General features: G+C 37.1%; 1 protein-coding gene across 1 annotated transcript; it reads left to right on the top strand.

Annotated features, from left to right (window-relative positions):
- The first annotated feature begins 1,760 nt into the window (after positions 1-1,760).
- LOC129586077 (serine protease inhibitor 2.1-like) lies at positions 1,761-3,538 on the top strand. The gene is made up of 2 exons (XM_055479078.1): positions 1,761-3,013; positions 3,104-3,538. The coding sequence occupies exons 1-2, from the start codon at positions 2,026-2,028 to the stop codon at positions 3,286-3,288; spliced, it is 1,173 nt and encodes a 390-aa protein (XP_055335053.1). The 5' UTR covers positions 1,761-2,025; the 3' UTR covers positions 3,289-3,538.
- The last annotated feature ends 22,322 nt before the right edge of the window (positions 3,539-25,860 follow it).

Here is a 25,860-nt window from a genome sequence, read left to right as displayed (position 1 = left end):
TCTAGTACTTATAACGTAACAAACTCCTGAAACTCGAGGAACTGTCTGGTAAGTGGTAACCTTATCTGGCCATGGGCACTTCGCGACCCTGCACCGGAACATATTAGTGAAAATAAGATCTGCCATCATTAAATATTAGACAAAATTAAGTGATGGAAGGCAAGTTTAAATTATGGAAGTGCGGAAAGCAATTTAAATTATGGAAGTACGGAAGGCAGATTCGATAGTCAACACAATCGAAAACCATTAAAAATGTAGTTGGATAGTTGGAAATGAACATGGAAGCAATGTTATTAAATTTTCTTAACTATATATGAATTAAATCTACATAGGCCGAACGCGTTACGCGTTAAATTCATAGGCCAAAACGTCCGGAGCACTTGAATAGGATCCGGATTGACGCTGACGCAGCGCGCTTCATGTTCAGAACAGATGACTTCCCAATAAATTAAAATGTTTTGAGATAAACAGCCGCGTAAGATTATTGATAATACTTACACTGCATCTCAGTTGTTGCTTGATTCTTTGAAAGAATTCAACTTTCTCCAGTTAATAAATTTTCCCACTAGAGGAACTTTTCCATAGATATACTGCAGTGGTGGACGAATACTTACAGCAATAAGATATGCCGCAAACCGGTCCGGACCTGTTTGCGGCATACCTTGTATCCATGCATTCGCAGCCGTTATTATTATAGAGTGCTATCGAGCCATATTATGTATACCGAATCTGTATGAGCCGTACATACCGTACGATGGTAAACATTAAAATAATAATAATAATAGTACTCGTACAAGGCGTACGCCATCGCACACACGCGACATGCCTGTTACCGGAATACACTCTTACGGGAACTTTCGGGAAGTGCGTTGGTACTGTGGGAGTGTGTGACGCCGGTGTCAAAAGTGCATTCCCAGATTCTTTTATACGTGGATATAAGCATTTCGTAACCACTTCCCTACATGCATATTATTATACAACTTAATACAATTGTTTTCGCGAGGTCATTTCTTAACGGCTAAACCTCCGATACCGCTAAGGTACATTTTTCGTTCTGATAAAAGGTTGAATTTTATAATTTACGTTTTCATAATTTACGTATTTGCGTGGTGTTAACTGTAGTGCCCTTGGTGCAGTGGCTCGGATGTCGTAGCTAAAGTGTTTCGTCACCGTTTTTTTCCGAAACGCACCTGCAAGAAATCGGTTCAAGATTTTGTAAAAATTGCAGGTATTGTATTTCAGGCATAGGGTACACTGTGTTGAATTGGATAAAGAAAAGAACAGGAAGGAAACTGGTTTGTGGAATTTAAATGAATGGCCACGGTGGTGGCCACTTTTTATAGATGAAAAATAATGATGGCCACTTTGAACGACCATCACGCATATCATACAGTACTTTGAACGACCGCACGAGTAAGCGGAGCAGCTGCTTCAGCCTGCTTGTACTCTGTATCTTTCAGCCATTTGTATACATACATGTAGCAACGCAAAGGGCTTATTAATAATTTAATATACGAAACGCAGTGTCATAGAAGCTGCATCAACTGAATGCTGCTGCAGTCTGCACTTGCAGCATGGCATGCTTTGCTTCGGTCTGGTAAACACGTCTGCCGCTTTACGTACTGCAAGTCCAAAATTATTTATATCGATCGAATCTACTGTACACACTCAGCACGCAGCTACGCACTGAGACCTTCAGGCGATAGACAGCATACGATGCGGGTCTGCGCTTTTCGCTTTTCAGTCAGCAATAAAATTAATGAATAATATTTCTATCATGAATGAATATCATGAATGAATAATACTGATTTCTATAATTTTAATTAGTGTGTACCAGCGCTAGCTTTTTAATCCAAGAGGTGGCCATTGCCGAATAAAATGCATATTTCTATCTGTACAATATTGTAAAGGGCTAATTCCGCATCCTTCACCGACGCACTTACCCTGTATTATTTGTCTTCGAAGTTATTTTTTGGTAACGCAGTTTTAAAATCGACTCGCACTGCGTCTTACCTGCCATTAGAAATGAATAAGAAATGTAGTTTGAATTGTGAATTGGCGTTCGCTGTTGCGCTGTACAAAGCCACTGCTGATACGTTACCATCGACTTCCAATTTGATCATTTGCCCGTATTCCGTCGAAAGCGTTTTGGCATGCTTCTTACCTGGCACGGAGGGCGAAATTCATGCGAACCTGCTGCGACTATTATGCCCGAATGGCCGATCAGTAAAGAAATTATGTGAGACGCTGTTATCCAAAAAAGCTAACGGTTTTGCCCAAGCGAACGCAGTGTTCTACGACCAGAATGCAGCATTGACGGAAGCATACCGCGATGCATTGAAGAGCTGCCAGGATATTCACTTTGTCAGCGTAGCTTTCGCAACAGGTCCGCAACAAGCCATCGATGCTGTCAACAGCTTTTTGCATCGTCATTCGCCATGGACTGTTCATGATGTTTTGCCGCATTTACATTCAGACGAAGTTCAGGAAAGCGCTTTAATTGTGCTATCGACGATCAACTTTTCTGGAGCGTGGGACCTTCCGTTTCAGCCGCTCTCCACATTCAACAGGGTGTTTCATTGTGCGGATGGCACCGAACTGTTCATCCCTTTTCTTAATTCAGAGGAGCTTGATGAATTCCGCTCGTACAATGTGGATGCCGAGAAGAACGAGTTATCTCCACACGATCCCAAAGTGTTGATACTGGACATTCGCGGGAAAAAATACAGTGTCATGTTCTTATTGCCGGAAGACACTCCCGGCAGTCTTGGACAGCTGGAAAGGCGCTTAGCGGCCACTGCCAGTGTGCTGGTAGAGTGGCGGAAGAGAAGCCTCATTTCCGAAATTAAGGTGGCATTGCCGAAATTTCGGATTTCCACCAATACTGATTTAATACCGTGTACGAAAGCTTTGGGTCTAACGGAAATGTACCAACCCTCGAGCAGTATGTCGAAAATGTTCGGAAACAGAGCGCGAACAAAGGTTGCTGATTTTGCGCAAAACACTATGCTTGGTGCGTGCTGTAGTTTTTGCAAAAAAATATTTAGCTTATGACTTACGGATACCATAATGTCCGTAACTTATACGAAATTTAACATCGTAGATGTCGACGAACACGGAATTACGGCATCAACTGTCACAATGATGCGACCAATGTATACATCCAACTTCTCACCCGAGTTTGAAGCAAATCGGCCCTTTATGCTGATCATCTGGGACAATAACGCTGACTTTCCTTTGTTCATCGCAAGAATTACTAATCCCAGTCCGACAGTGTCGAATGACTGACTGACTGATTGCTCAATTAACAAAATAAACGTAGGTTTTTAGATGAAGTAATACGTACGTTTAGCAAAAACAAACTGGTTATGTTAAGCAGTTAATGACTATAAAATTATTAGTGTTTTGTTGTCTAATTTACTATTTTGTAACGTACGTTCGTACGTATGTAATTGTACGCACAACACGGTGTACGATACAATAATATTGCCTTTGTGTTTCTCCTGTTTTTCAGTTCCTGCTATTCATAGCAACTTCCTGTCCTGTTCTTTCATTTACTGTATGTAGATACGATTCCTGTTCTTGGGTTCAATTACGTATCTACAACAAAAAAAAACAGATATGAACTGCCTACGGTGGTCACACTTACAGTAAGTACATTGCTGAAGGTAGCTACAAGAAAAACAGATACATATCAATATTCCCGTCCAGCTTGTTTAAAAGCATGATTCACATCTTCGTTCTCGACCAAATTACGAAATGTTCCAAAAACGAAAACCACATTCCCCCGTTGCATCTCAATAGTCATTCTCTGGAGCAGAAGATAATTCTCCAGAACGATCGACAATCTTTCTAGACATCTCTTTGAAAAATTTCTTCGTCAGGCGCATTAGCGCATACAATAAATTTCATGGTTTTATTACTGTATATACTTATATTATTTTGTGCTGTGCTTTATCAACTCGATCGTTCACTCGTACGTATTGCTATTATTTATATAATAATAATATTATTATACCGTCTGTGTTTTTCAGCAAGTGCATAACACATGTACAATACGTACAAACGAGGGAAAGGAAACATGTGAAACATGGCAAGTGTTTTCTACCGCCGATATCTGATTACTTTAGTTGTGTATTTAACTATTCTCGCATACTGATACAACTAGTCAAGTACACAGTCGTACCGGTCCGTGTGCACAGTGTATCTTAATTATGGCGAATAATTATTTCAAAACAAGAGCTTGGTGACTCACTGCATGCAGGTATCCATACACTAACTGTATGCCGGGCATACAGTATACAAATATTGCAAACTGTAATTTGGCATGCATTCTAATGATATACAACTCCGACATTATAATGGCAATACAGCACGGAGGCATAAAAATAAAACAGGCACTAGAAATAATTTTCACTTAAAGGTACCAGAAATAATTTTCAATAGGCGATAACGTACGCTAAAGCACATTTTGCGTTAAAGCAGAGAATTGTTGCAAAGATTGCGCAGCGCTCGATCGTGAAACATTTTTATAAAAAGTACTACAGTAAGCAATATAATTTGTTGCAATGTCAACATGATGATAATCGATTATTCGTCCTCGTAAAAATCAGTCTAAATACTGTAATTCAACAATAAAGCTAATTTTTTAAATACAGTATATATGCTGAAATAATGTACTGCGTGATGTAGCGTTTAACCATTGTTCATTTGTGTAACCCAATAAAAATCCATTTTTAAAGTGATAAAATAATAAACAATTTCAAATTGATGATTATATGCAACAGCTTTTAAAATAGCCAAAAATTATTTGTACAGTACTTCTGTCGATCGATTCTAGTGCACTGGTGTTTGTATTCGACATCAGCCATCACACGTATCAGTACGCCAGCGCAGACTTACAAACATTAAAATGATGAAATTTTAAACTTTAAAAAAACAACCGAATCTTTTTGTAGTATTCGAACGTGCGTTCAGTGTGCCTAAAACAGCCGCTGCTGTTCCTCTGAGTCTTTGACTGTCGCTAAACTTAAACTTTGTCTCAAAAAGGTTGAAGACCGAGACTCCCCAGAAACTTCTCGGATCTTCTGGCCAAATCAGACCACCAAAAGCCGTTACAAAAGTCCCCAGCGTTTCTACCACCAAGGGGTAGAAAAGATAACCCAAACTTCCGAAGAAAGCGTACGGATACTACGGCGTTTATTGTCTTCGGCCGATTGTGTTACTCTTCCACCTTTCATCGAGCTACCGCGCTCGTGCGACACGCCAACCGTGTCCCACCACGTTGCGTCCCACACAACTGCTCCGCCGTCCCGCACGGGAATCAAGGTCATACCATCCGGGCGTTTACTGACCTTGTCTGAAAGACCTGACAGTTCGGCTTGGCAGGAATAGCCCGTAATCTCGAAGCACCGCTTTACTTCACTGTTTAGATCTGTACATGTCGCGAACGCTTCCCCTTGGTGCTTACGCTGGACAAACGTGATGACCTTCTATTTCCACTCGGCTTCCGCAATTCACTCACTCGTGCTCCTCCATTACGGGAAGGCCAAATCGAAGAGCGACGCCGATTCTGACCTCCTCATCGCGGAGAAATGTACGCAGGTTTAGTGCTGGAAGAGTGCTTTACCATGCGCTGGAGACATGATGAAAAGCAGCCAGTAAAACTGCCTCTTTAGTTTTACTCGTTGCGCCCGACTTCAGCGAAGACACGACAGAATTTATCCCAAGGCCACTGAAGCTACCTATTTTCTTCGCGTGAAGGCTCGAACTTAGTTCATCTTGGGCCCTTGGCCACTGGTCTATCACCGGATCAAGGAGCGCTACTTTCGCGATTTGGTGATTGCCAGAAACCAAAGACACAACTGAGTACGCCGATGCCAAGAAGGCGGAAAAACCTAGCGATTTAGTGGTGCCATCGCAAACAAAAATTTATGAGAAACGATTCAAGCTTATATAATAAAAAAGGAACTGAAAACATAGCTCTGGCAGGCATAGTCTTAAAGTGTCAAGTTGTAGAAACAAATGCCGTCATCTGTTAAAGAAGTGCAGAATGCGCTTGTTAACTATGTTTCCTTTTGTTGTTTGACTCGAAAGCTCCCTGGACTGATTTTGCTCTTAACCGTAAACGAAAAACCATTCCAATTTAGATACTCACGTTAAAGAAAAAAATGCCGTCATTTTTTAGAGAAGCGTGTGAAACCTTCGATAACGTTATTTCCCTTTGTTAATGATTTTAGAAATTATCAGCGGTGCCCTCGCAAACGGAAAGTGATGGAAAACGATTCATCCCTGGATATGAAAAAAGGAATTAAAACAACTAGCGTCTACTAGCCATAGTTTGAAAATGTCAAGTCGTAGAAAAAAATGCGGTCATTTTTTTGAGAACTCCAGCATGTGATTTTTAACTATGTTTCCTATTGTTGTATGATTTCGGAAGCTTGCTGGACTGATTTGCTGTCAAACGTCAATGAAACAACACTTGAATATTGAAATTCATCTGCTAAAAAAAATGCCGTGATTTTTTTGATTAAGCGAAACTAGAACTGTAAGTGATACAGAAAAGTGCCGTCATTTTTTAAAGAAGCATGCGATATCTTCGATAACGTTGTTTGCTTTTGTTATCTATTTTAGAAATTATCAGCGGTTCCCTCGCAAACGAAAAGTGATGGAACTCGATTCATACCTGGATATGAAAAAAGGAATTGAACAACTATCGTCTACTAGCCATAGTCTTAAAATGTCAGGTCGAAGAAAAAAATGCCGTTATGTTTTTAAGAACTCCAGCATGTGGATTTTTAACTATGTTTCCTATAGTTGTATGATCTCGGAAGCTTGCTGGACTGATTTTGCTCTCAAACGTCAATGAAACACCATTCGAATTTAGATATTCATGTTAATGAAAAAAGTGCCGTCGTTTTTTAGAAGCGTGCGATACCTTCGATAGCGTTAGTTACTTTTGTTAATGATTTTAGAAATTATCAGCGTTGCCCTCGCAAACGGATTGTTTTGGAAAACGATTCAAACTTGGATATGAAGAAAGAAACTGAACAACTAACGTCTACTAGCCATAGTCTTAATATGTCAAGACGTCCAATTATCAGCCTTGCCCTCGCAAACGAAAAGTGATGGAAAAAAAATCAAACTTGGATATGAGAAGAGGAATCAAACACCTATCGTATGGCAGACATAGTCTTAAAATTTCAAGTCGCGGAAAAAATGCCGTCATTTTTTTGAGAACACCAGCATGTGATTTTTAACTATGTTTCTTATAGTTGTATGATTTTGGAAGCTTACTGGACAAATGTTGCTCTCAGACGTCAATAAAAATGCATTTGAATTTTGAAATTTACTTGCTAGAAAAAAATGCTGTCATTTTTTCCAAAAGTCCGGGTTGTGTTTGTCAACGATGTTACCTTCAGTTGAATGATCTCGGAAGCTTACAGGATTGCATTTGCACACAACCGTCAATGAAAGACCATGCGAAACTAGAAATTTATGTGATACAAAAAATGTCGTCTTTTTTAAAAGAAGCATGTGATATCTTCGCTAACGTTGTTTGCTTTTGTTAACGATTTTAGAAATTATCAGCGGTTCCCTCGCAAACGGAAAGTGATGGAAAACGATTCATCCCTGGATATGAAAATAGGAATTAAAACAACTAGCGTCTGCTAGCCATAGTTTGAAAATGTCAGGTCGAAGAAAAAAATGCCGTCATTTTTTTGAGAACTCCAGCATGTGATTTTTAACTATGTTTCCTATAGTAATATGATCTCGGAAGTTTGCTGGACTGATTTTGCTCTCAAACGTCAATGAAACACCATTCGAATTTAGATATTCATGTTAATGAAAAAAGTGCCGTCGTTTTTTAGAAGCGTGTGATACCTTCGATAACGTTAGTTACTTTTGTTAATGATTTTAGAAATAATCAGCGTTGCCCTCGCAAACGGAATGTGTTGGAAAACGATTCAAACTTGGATATGAAGAAAGGAACTGAACAACTAACGTCTACTAGCCATAGTCTTAATATGTCAAGTCGTCCAATTATCAGCGGTGCCCTCGCAAACGGAAAGTGATGGAAAAAAAATCAAACTTGGATATGAGAAGGGGAATCAAACACCTATCGTATGGCAGACATAGTCTTAAAATGTCAAGTCGCGGAAAAAATGCCGGCATTTTTTTGATTAAGCGAAACTAGGACTGTATGTGATACAAAAAAAGGCCGTCAGTTTTTAAAGAAGCTTGTGATATATTATATAACGTTGTTTGCTTTTGTTATCTATTTTAGAAATTATCAGCGGTTCCCTCGCAAACGAAAGGTGTTGGAAATCGATTCATACCTGGATATTACAAAAGGAATTGAACGACTATCGTCTACTAGCTATAGTTTTAAAATGTCAAATCGTAGAAAAAAATGCCATAACTTTTTCGAGATTTCCGGCATGTGATTTTTAACTATGTTTCCTATTGTAATATAATCTCGAAAGCTCGCTGGACTGATTTCACTCTCAAACTTCAATGAAACACCGTTTGAATTTTGAAATTCACTGGCTAGAAAAAAATGCCGTCATTTTTTGCAAAAGTCCGGGTTGTGTTTGTCAACGTTGCTTCCTGCAGTTGAATGGTATCGGAAGCTCACAGGGTTGCTTTTGCACACAATTGTCAACGAAAATCCATGCGAAACTAGAAATTATTGTGGTACAAAAAATGCCGTCATTTTTTAAAGAAGCATGTGATATCTTCGGTAACGTTGTTTGCTTTTGTTATTGATTTTAGAAATTATCAGCGGTTCCCTCGCAACCGGAAAGTGATGGAAAACGATTCATTCCTGGATATAAAAAATTAGTTCGTCTACTAGCCATAAAAAAAATGACGGCATTTTTTTCTCCACCTGACATTTTAAGAATATGTTAGTAGACGATAGTTGTTCAATTTTCATATCCAGGTATGAATCGTTTTCCATCACTTTCCGTTTCCAGGAACCGCTGATAATTTCTAAATCAATTACAAAAAAGCAATAACATTGTCGAAGATATCACATGCTTCTTTAAAAAATGGCTTTATTATTGTATCATAAATTCCCAGTTTTCGCATGGTTTGTTGACGAATGTGTGCAAGTGTCTCAGAGTTTGCAGAAAATCGTTGACAACATAATTCGGTCTTTTGAAAATGGATGCATTTTTCTAGCCAATGAATTTCAAAATTCAAATATGTTTTGTTGAAGTTTGACAGCAAAATCAGTCTAGCAAGCTTCCGAGATCATACAACCATAGGGAAACATAATTAAAAATCACATGCTGGAAGTTGTGTATTTTTTTTCACGACTTGACATTTTCGACCATGGCTAGTAGACGTTATTATGTTTTAATTTTTTTCATATCCAGGATGAATCGTTTTCCATCACTTTCCGTTTGCGAGGGAACCGCTGAGAAATTCTAAAGTCAGTAACAAAAGCAAACAAAGTTATCCAACATGTGATTTTTCCTATTGTTGTATGATCTCGGAAGCTTGCTGAACTGATTTTGCTGTCAAACGTCAATGAAACACCATTTGAATCTTGAAAATCACTGGCTAGAAAAAATGCCGTTATTTTTTTCAATGTCCGAATTGTGTTTGTCAACGTTGTTACCTGCAGTTGAATGGTCTCGGAAGCTCACAGGGTTTCCATTTGCACACAATCGTCAACAAAAAACCATGCGGAACTAGAAAGTTATGTGATACAAAAAAATGCCGTCATTTTTTAAAGAAGCATGTGATATCTTCGATAACGTTGCTTGCTTTTGTTATTGATTTTAGAAATTATCAGCGGTTCCCTCGCAACCGGAAAGTGATGGAAAACGATTCATTCCTGGATATGAAAAAAGGAATTGAACAACTATCGTCTACTAGCCATAGTCTTAAAATTTCAGGTCGTAGAAAAAATTGCCGTCGTTTTTTTGAGAACTCCAGCATGTGAGTTATAACTATGTTTCCCATTGTTGTGTGATCTCGGAAGCTTTCGGAACTGATTTTGCTGTCAAACGTCAATGAAACAACATTTGAATCTTGAAAATCTCTGGCTAGAAAAAAATGCCGTCATTTTTTTCAAAAGTCCGAATTGTGTTTGTCAACGTTGTAACATGCAGTTGAATGGTCTCGGAAGCTCACAGGGCTGGTTTTGCACCCAATCGTCAACGAAAAACCATGCGAAACTAGAAATTATTGTGGTACAAAAAATGCCGTCATTTTTTAAAGAAGCATTTGATATCTTCGGTAACGTTGTTTGCTTTTGTTAATGATTTTAGAAATTATCATCTGTTTTTTCGCAAACGAATGCTTCTTTAATAAATGACGGCATTTTTTGTATCACATGCAAAATTAGTTTCGCTAAATCAAAAAAATGACGGCATTTTTTTTTCTCCGACCTGACATTTTAAGAATATGGCTAGTAGACGATAGTTTTTCAATTCCTTTTTTCATATCCAGGTATGAATCGTTTTCCATCACTTTCCGTTTGCGAGGGAACCGCTGATAATTTCTAAAATCAATTACAAAAGCAAATAACATTGTCGAAGATATCACATGCATCTTTAAAAAATGACGGCATTATTGTATCACATAAATTCCCAGTTTCGCATGGTTCTTTGTTGACGAATGTGTGCAAAAGCAACCCTGTGAGCTTCCGAGACCATTCAACTGCAGGTGACAACGTTGACAAACACAATTCGGTCTTTTGAAAAAATGAATGCATTTTTTCTAGCCAATGAATTTCAAAATTCAAACGGCGTTTCATTGAAGTTTGACAGCAAAATCAGTCTAGCAAGCTTCCGAGATCATACAACCATAGGAAACATAATTAAAAATCACATGCAGGAAATCCCAAAAAGGTCATGGCGTTTTTTTCTACGACTTGACATTTTCAAACTATGGCTAGTAGACGTTAGTTATTTTAATTCCTTTTTTCAAATCCAGGATGGGTCGTTTTCCTTCACTTTCCGTTTGCGAGGGAACCGCTGATAATTTCTAAAATCTGTAACAAATGCAAACAACGTTATCGAAGATATCTCATGCTTCTTTAATAAATCACGGCATTTTTTTGTATCACATACAGTTCTAGTTTCGCTTAATCAAAAAAATGACGTCTTTTTTTCTAGCAAATAAATTTCAAAATTCAAATGGTGTTTCATTGACGTTTGACAGCAAAATCAGTCCAGCAAGCGTCCGAGATCATACAACTATAGGAAACATAATTAAAAATCACATGCTGGAAGTTGTGGCATTTTTTTCTACGACTTGACATTTTCAAACTATGGCTAGTAGACGTTAGTTATTTTAATTCCTTTTTTCATATCCAGGATGAATCGTTTTCCATCACTTTCCGTTTGCGAGGGAACCGCTGAGAAATTCTAAAGTCAGTAACAAAAGCAAACAACGTTATCCAACATGTGATTTTTCCTATTGTTGTATGATCTCGGAAGCTTGCTGAACTGATTTTGCTGTCAAACGTCAATGAAACACCATTTGAATCTTGAAAATCACTGGCTAGAAGTAAATGCCGTCATTTTTTTCAAAAGTCCGAATTGTGTTTGTCAACGGTTTTACCTGCAGTTGAATGGTCTCCGAAGCTCACAGGGTTTCCATTTGCACACAATCGTCAACAAAAAACCATAAAGAACTAGAAAGTTATGTAATACAAAAAAATGCCGTCATTTTTTAAAGAAGCATGTCATATCTTCGATAACGTTGCTTGCTTGTGTTATTGATTTTAGAAATTATCAGCGGTTCCCTCGCAAACGGAAAGTGATGGAAAACGATTCATACCTGGATATGAAAAAAGGAATTGAACAACTATCATCTACTAGCCATAGTCTTAAAATGTCAGGTCGGAGAAAAAAATGCCGTCATTTTTTTGAGATCTCCAGCATGTGATTTTTAACTATGTTTCCTATTGTTGTATGATCTCGGAAGCTTGCTGAACTGATTTTGCTGTCGAAAGTTAGTGAAACAACACTTGAATTTTGATATTCACTTGCTAGAAAAAAATGCCGTCATTTTTTTGAGAACTCCAGCATGTGATTTTTAACTATGTTACCTATTGTTGTATGATCTCGAAAGCTTGCTGAACTGATTTTGCTGTCAAACGTCAATGAAACACCAATTGAATCTTGAAAATCACTGGCTAGAAGTAAATGCCGTCATTTTTTTCAAAAGTCCGAATTGTGTTTGTCAACGGTTTTACCTGCAGTTGAATGGTCTCGGAAGCTCACAGGGTTGCTTTTGCACACAATCGTCAACAAAACCCATGCGGAACTAGAAAGTTATGTGATACAAAAAATGCCGTCATTTTTTAAATAAGCATGTGATATCTTCGATAACGTTGTTTGCTTTTGTTATTGATTTTAGAAATTATCAGCGGTTCCCTCGCAAACGGAAAGTGATGGAGAACGATTTATACTTGGATATGAAAAAAGGAATTGAACAACTATCGTCTACTAGCCATAGTCTTAAAATGTCAGGTCGGAGAATAAAATGCCGTCATTTTTTTGAGAACTCCAGCATGTGATTTTTAACTATGTTTCCTATTGTTGTATGATCTCGGAAGCTTGCTGGACTGATTTTGCATTCGAAAGTTAGTGAAACAACACTTGAATTTTGATATTCACTTGCTAGAAAAAAATGCCGTCATTGTTTTGAGAACTCCAGCATGTGAGTTTTAACTATGTTGCCTGTTGTTGTATGATCTCGAAAGCTTGCTAAACTGATTTTGCTGTCAAACGTCAATGGAACACCAATTGAATCTTGAAAATCACTGGCTAGACGAAAATGCCGTTATTTTTTTCAAAAGTCCGAATTGTGTTTGTCAACGTTGTTTCCTGCAGTTGAATGGTCTCGGAAGTTCACAGGGTTTCCATTTGCACACAATCGTCAATAAAAAACCATGCGGAACTTGAAAGTTATGTGATACAAAAAATGCCATCATTTTTCAAAGAAGCATGTGATATCTGCGATAACGTTGTTTGCTTTTGTTATTGATTTTAGAAATTATCAGCGGTTCCCTCGCAACCGGAAAGTGATGGTAAACGATTCATTCCTGGATATGAAAAAAGGAATTGAACAACTATCGTCTACTAGCCATAGTCTTAAACTGTCAGGTCGGAGAAAAAAATGCCGTCATTTTTTTGAGAACTCCAGCATGTGATTTTTAACTATGTTTCCTATTGTTGTATGATCTCGGAAGCTTGATGGACTGATTTTGCTGTCGAAAGTTAGTGAAACAACACTTGAATTTTGACATTCACTTGCTAGAAAAAAATGCCGTCATTGTTTTGAGAAGTCCAGCATGTGAGTTTTAAGTATGTTGCCTGTTGTTGTATGATCTCGAAAGCTTGCTGAACTGATTTTGCTGTCAAACGTCAATGAAACTCCAATTGAATCTTGAAAATCACTGACTAGAAGAAAATGCCGTCATTTTTTTCAAAAGTCCGAATTGTGTTTGTCAACGGTTTTACCTGCAGTTGAATGGTCTCCGAAGCTCACAGGGTTTCCATTTGCACACAATCGTCAACAACAAACCATGCAGAACTAGAAAGTTATGTGATACAAAAAATGCCGTCATTTTTTAAAGAAGGATGTGATATCTTCGATAACGTTGTTTGCTTTTGTTATTGATTTTAGAAATTATCAGCGGTTCCTTCGCAACCGGAAAGTGATGGAAAACGATTCATTCCTGGATATGAAAAAGGAATTGAACAACTATCGTCTACTAGCCATAGTCTTAAACTGTCAGGTCGGAGAAAAAAATGCCGTCATTTTTTTGAGAACTCCAGCATGTGATTTCTAACTATGTTTCCTATAGTTGTATGATCTCGAAAGCTTGCTGAACTGATTTTGCTGTCAAACGTCAATGAAACACCATTTGAATCTTGAAAATCACTGGCTAGAAAAAATGCCGTCATTTTTTTCAAAAGTCCGAATTGTGTTTGTCAACGTTGTTACCTGCAGTTGAATGGTCTCGGAAGCTCACAGGGTTGCTTTTGCACACAATCGTCAACAAAAAACCATGCGAAACTAGAAATTTATGTGATACAAAAAATGCCATCATTTTTCAAAGAAGCATGTGATATCTGCGATAACGCTGTTTGCTTTTGTTATTGATTTTAGAAATTATCAGCGGTTCCCTCGCAACCGGAAAGTGATGGTAAACGATTCATTCCTGGATATGAAAAAAGGAATTGAACAACTATCGTCTACTAGCCATAGTCTTAAACTGTCAGGTCGGAGAAAAAAATGCCGTCATTTTTTTGAGAACTCCAGCATGTGATTTCTAACTATGTTTCCTATAGTTGTATGATCTCGAAAGCTTGCTGAACTGATTTTGCTGTCGAAAGTTAATGACACAACACTTGAATTTTGAAATTCACTTGCTAGAAAAAAATGCCGTCATTGTTTTGAGAAGTCCAGCATGTGAGTTTTAACTATGTTGCCTGTTGTTGTATGATCTCGAAAGCTTGCTGAACTGATTTTGCTGTCAAACGTCAATGAAACTCCAATTGAATCTTGAAAATCACTGACTAGAAGAAAATGCCGTCATTTTTTTCAAAAGTCCGAATTGTGTTTGTCAACGGTTTTACCTGCAGTTGAATGGTCTCCGAAGCTCACAGGGTTTCCATTTGCACACAATCGTCAACAAAAAACCATGCAGAACTAGAAAGTTATGTGATACAAAAAATGCCGTCATTTTTTAAAGAAGCATGTGATATCTTCGACAATGTTATTTGCTTTTGTAATTGATTTTAGAAATTATCAGCGGTTCCCTCGCAAACGGAAAGTGATGGAAAACGATTCATACCTGGATATGAAAAAAGGAATTGACCAACTATCGTCTACTAGCCATAGTCTTAAAATGTCAGGTCGGAGAAAAAAATTCCGTCATTTTTTTGAGAACTCCAGCATGTGATTTTTAGCTATGTTTCCTATTGTTGTATGATCTCAGAAGCTTGCTGGACTGATTTTGCTGTCGAAAGTTAATGAAACAACACTTGAATTTTGAAATTCACTTGCTAGAAAAAATGCCGTGATTTTTTGCGAAATCCAGCATGTGATTTTTTAGCTATGTTTCCTATTGTTGTATGATCTCAGAAGCTTGCTGGACTGATTTTGCTGTCGAAAGTTAATGAAACAACACTTAATTTTTAAATTCACTTGCTAGAAAAAAATGCCGTGATTTTTTTGCGAAATCCAGCATGTGATTTTTACCTATGTTTCCTATAGTTGTATGATCTCGAAAGCTTGCTGAACTGATTTTGCTATCAAACGTCAATGAAACACCAATTCAATCTTGAAATCACTGGCTAGAAGAAAATGCTGTCATTTTTTTCAAAAGTCCGAATTGTGTTTGTCAACGGTTTTACCTGCAGTTGAATGGTCTCCGAAGCTCACAGGGTTTCCATTTGCACACAATCGTCAACAAAAAACCATGCAGAACTAGAAAATTATGTGATACAAAAAATTCCGTCATTTTTTAAAGAAGCATGTGATATCTTCGATAACGCTGTTTGCATTTGTTATTGATTTTAGAAATTATCAGCGGTTCCCTCGCAACCGGAAAGTGATGGAAAACGATTCATTCCTGGATATGAAAAAAGGAATTGAACAACTATCGTCTACTAGCCATAGTCTTAAACTGTCAGGTCGGAGAAAAAAATGCCGTCATTTTTTTGAGAACTCCAGCATGTGATTTTTAACTATGTTTCCTATTGTTGTATGATCTCGGAAGCTTGCTGGACTGATTTTGCTGTCGAAAGTTAATGAAACAACACTTGAATTTTGAAATTCACTTGCTAGAAAAAAATGCCGTGATTTTTTTGCGAAATCCAGCATGTGATTTTTAGCTATGTTTCCTATTGTTGTATGATCTCAGAAGCTTGCTGGACTGATTTTGCTGTCGAAAGTTAATGAAACAACACTTTAATTTTGAAATTCACTTGCTAGAAAAAAATGCCGTGATTTTTTTGCGAAATCCAGCATGTGATTTTTACCTATGTTTCCTATAGTTGTATGATCTCGAAAGCTTGCTGAACTGATTTTGCTATCAAACGTCAATGAAACACCAATTGAATCTTGAAAATCACTGGCTAGAAGAAAATGCTGTCATTTTTTTCAAAAGTCCGAATTGTGTTTGTCAACGGTTTTACCTGCAGTTGAATGGTCTCCGAAGCTCACAGGGTTTCCATTTGCACACAATCGTCAACAAAAAACCATGCAGAACTAGAAAATTATGTGATACAAAAAATGCCGTCATTTTTTAAAGAAGCATGTGATATCTTCGATAACGTTGTTTGCTTTTGTTATTGATTTTAGAAATTATCAGCGGTTCCTTCGCAACCGGAAAGTGATGGAAAACGATTCATTCCTGGATATGAAAAAAGGAATTGAACAACTATCGTCTACTAGCCATAGTCATAAACTGTCAGGTCGGAGAAAAAAATGCCGTCATTTTTTTGAGAACTCCAGCATGTGATTTTTAACTATGTTTCCTATTGTTGTATGATCTCGGAAGCTTGCTGGACTGATTTTGCTGTCGAAAGTTAATGAAACAACACTTGAATTTTGAAATTCACTTGCTAGAAAAAAATGCCGTGATTTTTTTGCGAAATCCAGCATGTGATTTTTAGCTATGTTTCCTATAGTTGTATGATCTCGAAAGCCTGCTGAACTGATTTTGCTGTCAAACGTTAATGAAACACCAATTGAATCTTGAAAATCACTGGCTAGAAGAAAATGCCGTCATTTTTTTCAAAAGTTCGAATTGTGTTTGTCAACGTTGTTACCTGCAGTTGAATGGTCTCGGAGGCTCACAGGGTTTCCATTTGCACACAATCGTCAACAAAAAACCATGGTGAACTAGAAAGTTATGTGATACAAAAAATGCCGTCATTTTTCAAAGAAGCATGTGATATCTTCGATAACGTTGTTTGCTTTTGTTATTGATTTTAAAAATTATAAGCGGTTCCCTCGCAACCGGAAAGTGATGGAAAACGATTCATTCCTGGATATGAAAAAAGGAATTGAACAACTATCGTCTACTAGCCATAGTCTTAAAATGTCAGGTCGGAGAAAAAAATGCCGTCATTTTTTTGAGAACTCCAGCATGTGATTTCTAACTATGTTTTCTATTGTTGTATGATCTCGAAAGCTTGCTGAACTGATTTTGCTGTCAAACGTCAATGAAACACCAATTGAATCTTGAAAATCACTGGCTAGAAGAAAATGTCGTCATTTTTTTCAAAAGTCCGAATTGTGTTTGTCAACGGTTTTACCTGCAGTTGAATGGTCTCCGAAGCTCACAGGGTTTCCATTTGCACACAATCGTCAACAAAAAACCATGCGGAACTAGAAAGTTATGTGATACAAAAAATGCCGTCATTTTTTAAAGAAGCATGTGATATCTTCGATAACGTTGTTTGCTTTTGTTATTGATTTTAGAAATTATCAGCGGTTCCCTCGCAACCGGAAAGTGATGGAAAACGATTCATTATTGGATATGAAAAAAGGAATTGAACAACTATCGTCTACTAGCCATAGTCTTAAACTGTCAGGTCGGAGAAAAAAATTCCGTCATTTTTTTGAGAACTCCAGCATGTGATTTTTAGCTATGTTTCCTATTGTTGTATGATCTCAGAAGCTTGCTGGACTGTTTTTGCTGTCGAAAATTAATGAAACAACACTTGAATTTTGAAATTCACTTGCTAGAAAAAAATGCCGTGATTTTTTTGCGAAATCCAGCATGTGATTTTTAGCTATGTTTCCTATTGTTGTATGATCTCAGAAGCTTGCTGGACTGATTTTGCTGTCGAAAGTTAATGAAACAACACTTTAATTTTGAAATTCACTTGCTAGAAAAAAATGCCGTGATTTTTTTGCGAAATCCAGCATGTGATTTTTACCTATGTTTCCTATAGTTGTATGATCTCGAAAGCTTACTGAACTGATTTTGCTATCAAACGTCAATGAAACACCAATTGAATCTTGAAAATCACTGGCTAGAAGAAAATGCCGTCATTTTTTTCAAAAGTCCGAATTGTGTTTGTCAACGGTTTTACCTGCAGTTGAATGGTCTCCGAAGCTCGTAGGGTTTCCATTCGCACACAATCGTCAACAAAAAACCATAAAGAACTAGAAAGTTATGTAATACAAAAAAATGCCGTCATTTTTTAAAGAAGCATGTCATATCTTCGATAACGTTGCTTGCTTTTGTTATTGATTTTAGAAATTATCAGCGGTTCCCTCGCAAACGGAAAGTGATGGAAAACGATTCATACCTGGATATGAAAAAAGGAATTGAACAACTATCATCTACTTGCCATAGTCTTAAACTGTCAGGTCGGAGAAAAAAATGCCGTCATTTTTTTGAAAACTCCAGCATGTGATTTCTAACTATGTTTTCTATTGTTGTATGATCTCGAAAGCTTGCTAAACTGATTTTGCTGTCAAACGTCAATGAAACACCATTTGAATCTTGAAAATCACTGGCTAGAAAAAATGCCGTGTTTTTATTCAAAAGTCCGAATTGTGTTTGTCAACGTTGTTACCTGCAGTTGAATGGTCTCGGAAGCTCACAGGGTTGCTTTTGCACACAATCGTCAACAAAACCCATGCGGAACTAGAAAGTTATGTGATACAAAAAATGCCGTCATTTTTTAAATAAGCATGTGATATCTTCGATAACGTTGTTTGCTTTTGTTATTGATTTTAGAAATTATCAGCGGTTCCCTCGCAAACGGAAAGTGATGGAGAACGATTTATACTTGGATATGAAAAAAGGAATTGAACAACTATCGTCTACTAGCCATAGTCTTAAAATGTCAGGTCGGAGAATAAAATGCCGTCATTTTTTTGAGAACTCCAGCATGTGATTTTTAACTATGTTTCCTATTGTTGTATGATCTTGGAAGCTTGCTGGACTGATTTTGCTGTCGAAAGTTAGTGAAACAACACTTGAATTTTGATATTCACTTGCTAGAAAAAAATGCCGTCATTGTTTTGAGAACTCCAGCATGTGAGTTTTAACTATGTTGCCTGTTGTTGTATGATCTCGAAAGCTTGCTAAACTGATTTTGCTGTCAAACGTCAATGAAACACCAATTCAATCTTGAAAATCACTGGCTAGACGAAAATGCCGTTATTTTTTTCAAAAGTCCGAATTGTGTTTGTCAACGTTGTTACCTGCAGTTGAATGGTCTCGGAAGCTCACAGGGTTTCCATTTGCACACAATCGTCAACAAAAAACCATGCGGAACTAGAAAGTTATGTGATACAAAAAATGCCGTCATTTTTCAAAGAAGCATGTGATATCTTCGATAACGTTGTTTGCTTTTGTTATTGATTTTAGAAATTATCAGCGGTTCCCTCGCAACCGGAAAGTGATGGAAAACGATTCATTCCTGGATATGAAAAAAGGAATTGAACAACTATCGTCTACTAGCCATAGTCTTAAACTGTCAGGTCGGAGAAAAAAATGCCGTCATTTTTTTGAGAACTCCAGCATGTGATTTTTAGCTATGTTTCCTATTGTTGTATGATCTCAGAAGCTTGCTGGACTGTTTTTGCTGTCGAAAATTAATGAAACAACACTTGAATTTTGAAATTCACTTGCTAGAAAAAAATGCCGTCATTGTTTTGAGAACTCCAGCATGTGAGTTTTAACTATGTTGCCTGTTGTTGTATGATCTCGAAAGCTTGCTGAACTGATTTTGCTGTCAAACGTCAATGAAACACCAATTGAATCTTGAAAATCACTGACTAGAAGAAAATGCCGTCATTTTTTTCAAAAGTCCGAATTGTGTTTGTCAACGGTTTTACCTGCAGTTGAATGGTCTCCGAAGCTCACAGGGTTTCCATTTGCACACAATCGTCAACAAAAAACCATGCAGAACTAGAAAGTTATGTGATACAAAAAATGCCGTCATTTTTTAAAGAAGGATGTGATATCTTCGATAACGTTGTTTGCTTTTGTTATTGATTTTAGAAATTATCAGCGGTTCCTTCGCAACCGGAAAGTGATGGAAAACGATTCATTCCTGGATATGAAAAAAGGAATTGAACAACTATCGTCTACTAGCCATAGTCTTAAACTGTCAGGTCGGAGAAAAAATGCCGTCATTTTTTGAGAACTCCAGCATGTGATTTTTAACTATGTTTCCTATTGTTGTATGATCTCGGAAGCTTGCTGGACTGATTTTGCTGTCGAAAGTTAATGAAACAACACTTGAATTTTGAAATTCACTTGCTAGAAAAAAATGCCGTGATTTTTTTGCGAAATCCAGCATGTGATTTTTAGCTATGTTTCCTATAGTTGTATGATCTCGAAAGCCTGCTGAACTGATTTTGCTGTCAAACGTTAATGAAACACCAATTGAATCTTGAAAATCACTGGCTAGAAGAAAATGCCGTCATTTTTTTCAAAAGTCCGAATTGTGTTTGTCAACGTTGTTACCTGCAGTTGAATGGTCTCGAGGCTCACAGGGTTTCCATTTGCACACAATCGTCAACAAAAAACCATGGTGAACTAGAAAGTTATGTGATACAAAAAAATGCCGTCATTTTTTAAAGAAGCATGTGATATCTTCGATAACGTTGCTTGCTTTTGTTATTGATTTTAAAAATTATAAGCGGTTCCCTCGCAACCGGAAAGTGATGGAAAACGATTCATTCCTGGATATGAAAAAAGGAATTGAACAACTATCGTCTACTAGCCATAGTCTTAAAATGTCAGGTCGGAGAAAAAAATGCCGTCATTTTTTTGAGAACTCCAGCATGTGATTTCTAACTATGTTTTCTATTGTTGTATGATCTCGAAAGCTTGCTGAACTGATTTTGCTGTCAAACGTCAATGAAACACCAATTGAATCTTGAAAATCACTGGCTAGAAGAAAATGCCGTCATTTTTTTCAAAAGTCCGAATTGTGTTTGTCAACGGTTTTACCTGCAGTTGAATGGTCTCCGAAGCTCACAGGGTTTCCATTTGCACACAATCGTCAACAAAAAACCATGCAGAACTAGAAAGTTATGTGATACAAAAAATGCCGTCATTTTTTAAAGAAGGATGTGATATCTTCGATAACGTTGTTTGCTTTTGTTATTGATTTTAGAAATTATCAGCGGTTCCTTCGCAACCGGAAAGTGATGGAAAACGATTCATTCCTGGATATGAAAAAGGAATTGAACAACTATCGTCTACTAGCCATAGTCTTAAAATGTCAGGTCGGAGAAAAAAATGCCGTCATTTTTTTGAGAACTCCAGCATGTGATTTTTAACTATGTTTCCTATTGTTGTATGATCTCGGAAGCTTGCTGGACTGATTTTGCTGTCGAAAGTTAATGAAACAACACTTGAATTTTGAAATTCACTTGCTAGAAAAAAATGCCGTGATTTTTGCGAAACTCCAGCATGTGATTTTTAGCTATGTTTCCTATAGTTGTATGATCTCGAAAGCTTGCTGAACTGATTTTGCTGTCAAACGTTAATGAAACACCAATTGAATCTTGAAAATCACTGGCTAGAAGAAAATGCCGTCATTTTTTCAAAAGTCCGAATTGTGTTTGTCAACGTTGTTACCTGCAGTTGAATGGTCTCGGAGGCTCACAGGGTTTCCATTTGCACACAATCGTCAACAAAAAACCATGGTGAACTAGAAAGTTATGTGATACAAAAAAATGCCGTCATTTTTAAAGAAGCATGTGATATCTTCGATAACGTTGTTTGCTTTTGTTATTGATTTTAAAATTATAAGCGGTTCCCTCGCAACCGGAAAGTGATGGAAAACGATTCATTCCTGGATATGAAAAAGGAATTGAACAACTATCGTCTACTAGCCATAGTCTTAAAATGTCAGGTCGGAGAAAAAATGCCGTCATTTTTTGAGAACTCCAGCATGTGATTTCTAACTATGTTTCTATTGTTGTATGATCTCGAAAGCTTGCTGAACTGATTTTGCTGTCAAACGTCAATGAAACACCAATTGAATCTTGAAAATCACTGGCTAGAAGAAAATGTCGTCATTTTTTTCAAAAGTCCGAATTGTGTTTGTCAACGGTTTTACCTGCAGTTGAATGGTCTCCGAAGCTCACAGGGTTTCCATTTGCACACAATCGTCAACAAAAAACCATAAAGAACTAGAAAGTTATGTGATACAAAAAAATGCCGTCATTTTTTAAAGAAGCATGTGATATCTTCGATAACGTTGCTTGCTTTTGTTATTGATTTTAGAAATTATCAGCGGTTCCCTCGCAACCGGAAAGTGATGGAAAACGATTCATTCCTGGATATGAAAAAAGGAATTGAACAACTATCGTCTATTAGCCATAGTCTTAAACTGTCAGGTCGGAGAAAAAAATTCCGTCATTTTTTTGAGAACTCCAGCACGTGATTTTTAACTATTTTTCCTATTGTTGTATGATCTCGGAAGCTTGCTGGACTGATTTTGCTGTCGAAAGTTAGTGAAACAACACTTGAATTTTGAAAATCACTGGCTAGAAGAAAATGTCGTCATTTTTTTCAAAAGTCCGAATTGTGTTTGTCAACGGTTTTACCTGCAGTTGAATGGTCTCCGAAGCTCACAGGGTTTCCATTTGCACACAATCGTCAACAAAAAACCATAAAGAACTAGAAAGTTATGTGATACAAAAAAATGCCGTCATTTTTTAAAGAAGCATGTGATATCTTCGATAACGTTGCTTGCTTTTGTTATTGATTTTAAAATTATAAGCGGTTCCTCGCAACCGGAAAGTGATGGAAAACGATTCATTCCTGGATATGAAAAAAGGAATTGAACAACTATCGTCTACTAGCCATAGTCTTAAAATGTCAGGTCGGAGAAAAAAATGCCGTCATTTTTTGAGAACTCCAGCATGTGATTTCTAACTATGTTTTCTATTGTTGTATGATCTCGAAAGCTTGCTGAACTGATTTTGCTGTCAAACGTCAATGAAACACCAATTGAATCTTGAAAATCACTGGCTAGAAGAAAATGTCGTCATTTTTTTCAAAAGTCCGAATTGTGTTTGTCAACGGTTTTACCTGCAGTTGAATGGTCTCCGAAGCTCACAGGGTTTCCATTTGCACACAATCGTCAACAAAAAACCATAAAGAACTAGAAAGTTATGTGATACAAAAAAATGCCGTCATTTTTTAAAGAAGCATGTGATATCTTCGATAACGTTGTTTGCTTTTGTTATTGATTTTAGAAATTATCAGCGGTTTCTCGCAACCGGAAAGTGATGGAAAACGATTCATTCCTGGATATGAAAAAGGAATTGAACAACTATCGTCTACTAGCCATAGTCTTAAACTGTCAGGTCGGAGAAAAAATGCCGTCATTTTTTGGGAACTCCAACATGTGATTTTTAGCTATGTTTCCTATTGTTGTATGATCTCAGAAGCTTGCTGGGCTGATTTTGCTGTCGAAAGTTAATGAAACAACACTTGAATTTGGAAATTCACTTGCTAGAGAAAAATGCCGTGATTTTTTTGCGAAATCCAGCATGTGATTTTTAGCTATGTTTCCTATTGTTGTATGATCTCAGAAGCTTGCTGGACTGATTTTGCTGTCGAAAGTTAATGAAACAACACTTGAATTTTGAAATTCACTTGCTAGAAAAAAATGCCGTGATTTTTTTGCGAAATCCAGCATGTGATTTTTAGCTATGTTTCCTATAGTTGTATGATCTCGAAAGCTTGCTGAACTGATTTTGCTATCAAACGTCAATTAAACACCAATTGAATCTTGAAAATCACTGGCTAGAAGAAAATGCCGTCATTTTTTTCAAAAGTCCGAATCGTGTTTGTCAACGGTTCTACCTGCAGTTGAATGGTCTCCGAAGCTCACAGGGTTTCCGTTTGCACACAATCGTCAACAAAAAACCATGCAGAACTAGAAAGTTATGTGATACAAAAAATGCCGTCATTTTTTAAAGAAGCATGTGATATCTTCGATAACGTTGTTTGCTTTTGTTATTGATTTTAGAAATTATCAGCGGTTTCTCGCAACCGGAAAGTGATGGAAAACGATTCATTCCTGGATATGAAAAAAGGAATTGAACAACTATCGTCTACTAGCCATAGTCTTAAACTGTCAGGTCGGAGAAAAAAATTCCGTCATTTTTTTGAGAACTCCAGCATGTGATTTTTAGCTATGTTTCTTATTGTTGTATGATCTCAGAAGCTTGCTGGACTGATTTTGCTGTCGAAAGTTAATGAAACAACACTTGAATTTTGAAATTCACTTGCTAGAAAAAAATGCCGTGATTTTTTTGCGAAATCCAGCATGTGATTTTAAGCTATGTTTCCTATTGTTGTATGATCTCAGAAGCTTGCTGGACTGATTTTGCTGTCGAAAGTTAATGAAACAACACTTTAACTTTGAAATTCACTTGCTAGAAAAAAATGCCGTGATTTTTTTGCGAAATCCAGCATGTGATTTTTACCTATGTTTCCTATAGTTGTATGATCTCGAAAGCTTACTGAACTGATTTTGCTATCAAACGTCAATGAAACACCAATTGAATCTTGAAAATCACTGGCTAGAAGAAAATGCCGTCATTTTTTTCAAAAGTCCGAATCGTGTTTGTCAACGGTTCTACCTGCAGTTGAATGGTCTCCGAAGCTCACAGGGTTTCCGTTTGCACACAATCGTCAACAAAAAACCATGCAGAACTAGAAAGTTATGTGATACAAAAAATGCCGTCATTTTTTAAAGAAGCATGTGATATCTTCGATAACGTTGTTTGCTTTTGTTATTGATTTTAGAAATTATCAGCGGTTTCTCGCAACCGGAAAGTGATGGAAAACGATTCATTCCTGGATATGAAAAAAGGAATTGAACAACTATCGTCTACTAGCCATAGTCTTAAACTGTCAGGTCGGAGAAAAAAATGCCGTCATTTTTTGGGAACTCCAACATGTGATTTTTAGCTATGTTTCCTATTGTTGTATGATCTCAGAAGCTTGCTGGGCTGATTTTGCTGTCGAAAGTTAATGAAACAACACTTGAATTTGGAAATTCACTTGCTAGAGAAAAATGCCGTGATTTTTTTGCGAAATCCAGCATGTGATTTTTAGCTATGTTTCCTATTGTTGTATGATCTCAGAAGCTTGCTGGACTGATTTTGCTGTCGAAAGTTAATGAAACAACACTTGAATTTTGAAATTCACTTGCTAGAAAAAAATGCCGTGATTTTTTTGCGAAATCCAGCATGTGATTTTTAGCTATGTTTCCTATAGTTGTATGATCTCGAAAGCTTGCTGAACTGATTTTGCTATCAAACGTCAATTAAACACCAATTGAATCTTGAAAATCACTGGCTAGAAGAAAATGCCGTCATTTTTTTTAAAAGTCCGAATTGTGTTTGTCAACGGTTTTACCTGCAGTTGAATGGTCTCCGAAGCTCACAGGGTTTCCATTTGCACACAATCGTCAACAAAAAACCATGGTGAACTAGAATGTTATGTGATACAAAAAATGCCGTCATTTTTTAAAGAAGCATGTGATATCTTCGATAACGTTGTTTGCTTTTGTTATTGATTTTAGAAATTATCAGCGGTTCCCTCGCAACCGGAAAGTGATGGAAAACGATTCATTCCTGGATATGAAAAAAGGAATTGAACAACTATCGTCTACTAGCCATAGTCTTAAACTGTCAGGTCGGAGAAAAAAATGCCGTCATTTTTTTGAGAACTCCAGCATGTGATTTTTAACTATGTTTCCTATTGTTGTATGATCTCGGAAGCTTGCTGGACTGATTTTGCTGTCGAAAGTTAATGAAACAACACTTGAATTTTGAAATTCACTTGCTAGAAAAAAATGCCGTGATTTTTTTGCGAAA

This window comes from Paramacrobiotus metropolitanus, unplaced genomic scaffold (genome assembly GCF_019649055.1).
Source record: "Paramacrobiotus metropolitanus isolate TYO unplaced genomic scaffold, Prichtersi_v1.0 Parri_scaffold0000019, whole genome shotgun sequence".
Taxonomy (NCBI): Eukaryota; Metazoa; Tardigrada; class Eutardigrada; order Parachela; family Macrobiotidae; genus Paramacrobiotus; species Paramacrobiotus metropolitanus.
Note: the sequence above shows the minus strand (reverse complement) of the source record. Positions and strands in the feature narration are given on the sequence as shown.

What these genes read in the sequence shown, in the direction of transcription:
- LOC129586077 (XM_055479078.1), top strand. Translation starts at nt 2,026, where the DNA reads ATGAATAAGAAATGTAGTTTGAATTGTGAATTGGCGTTCGCTGTTGCG. An exon ending in TGCGCAAAACACTATGCTTG is followed by an intron (nt 3,014 to 3,103) that starts GTGCGTGCTGTA and finishes TTAACATCGTAG; the next exon opens with ATGTCGACGAACACGGAATT.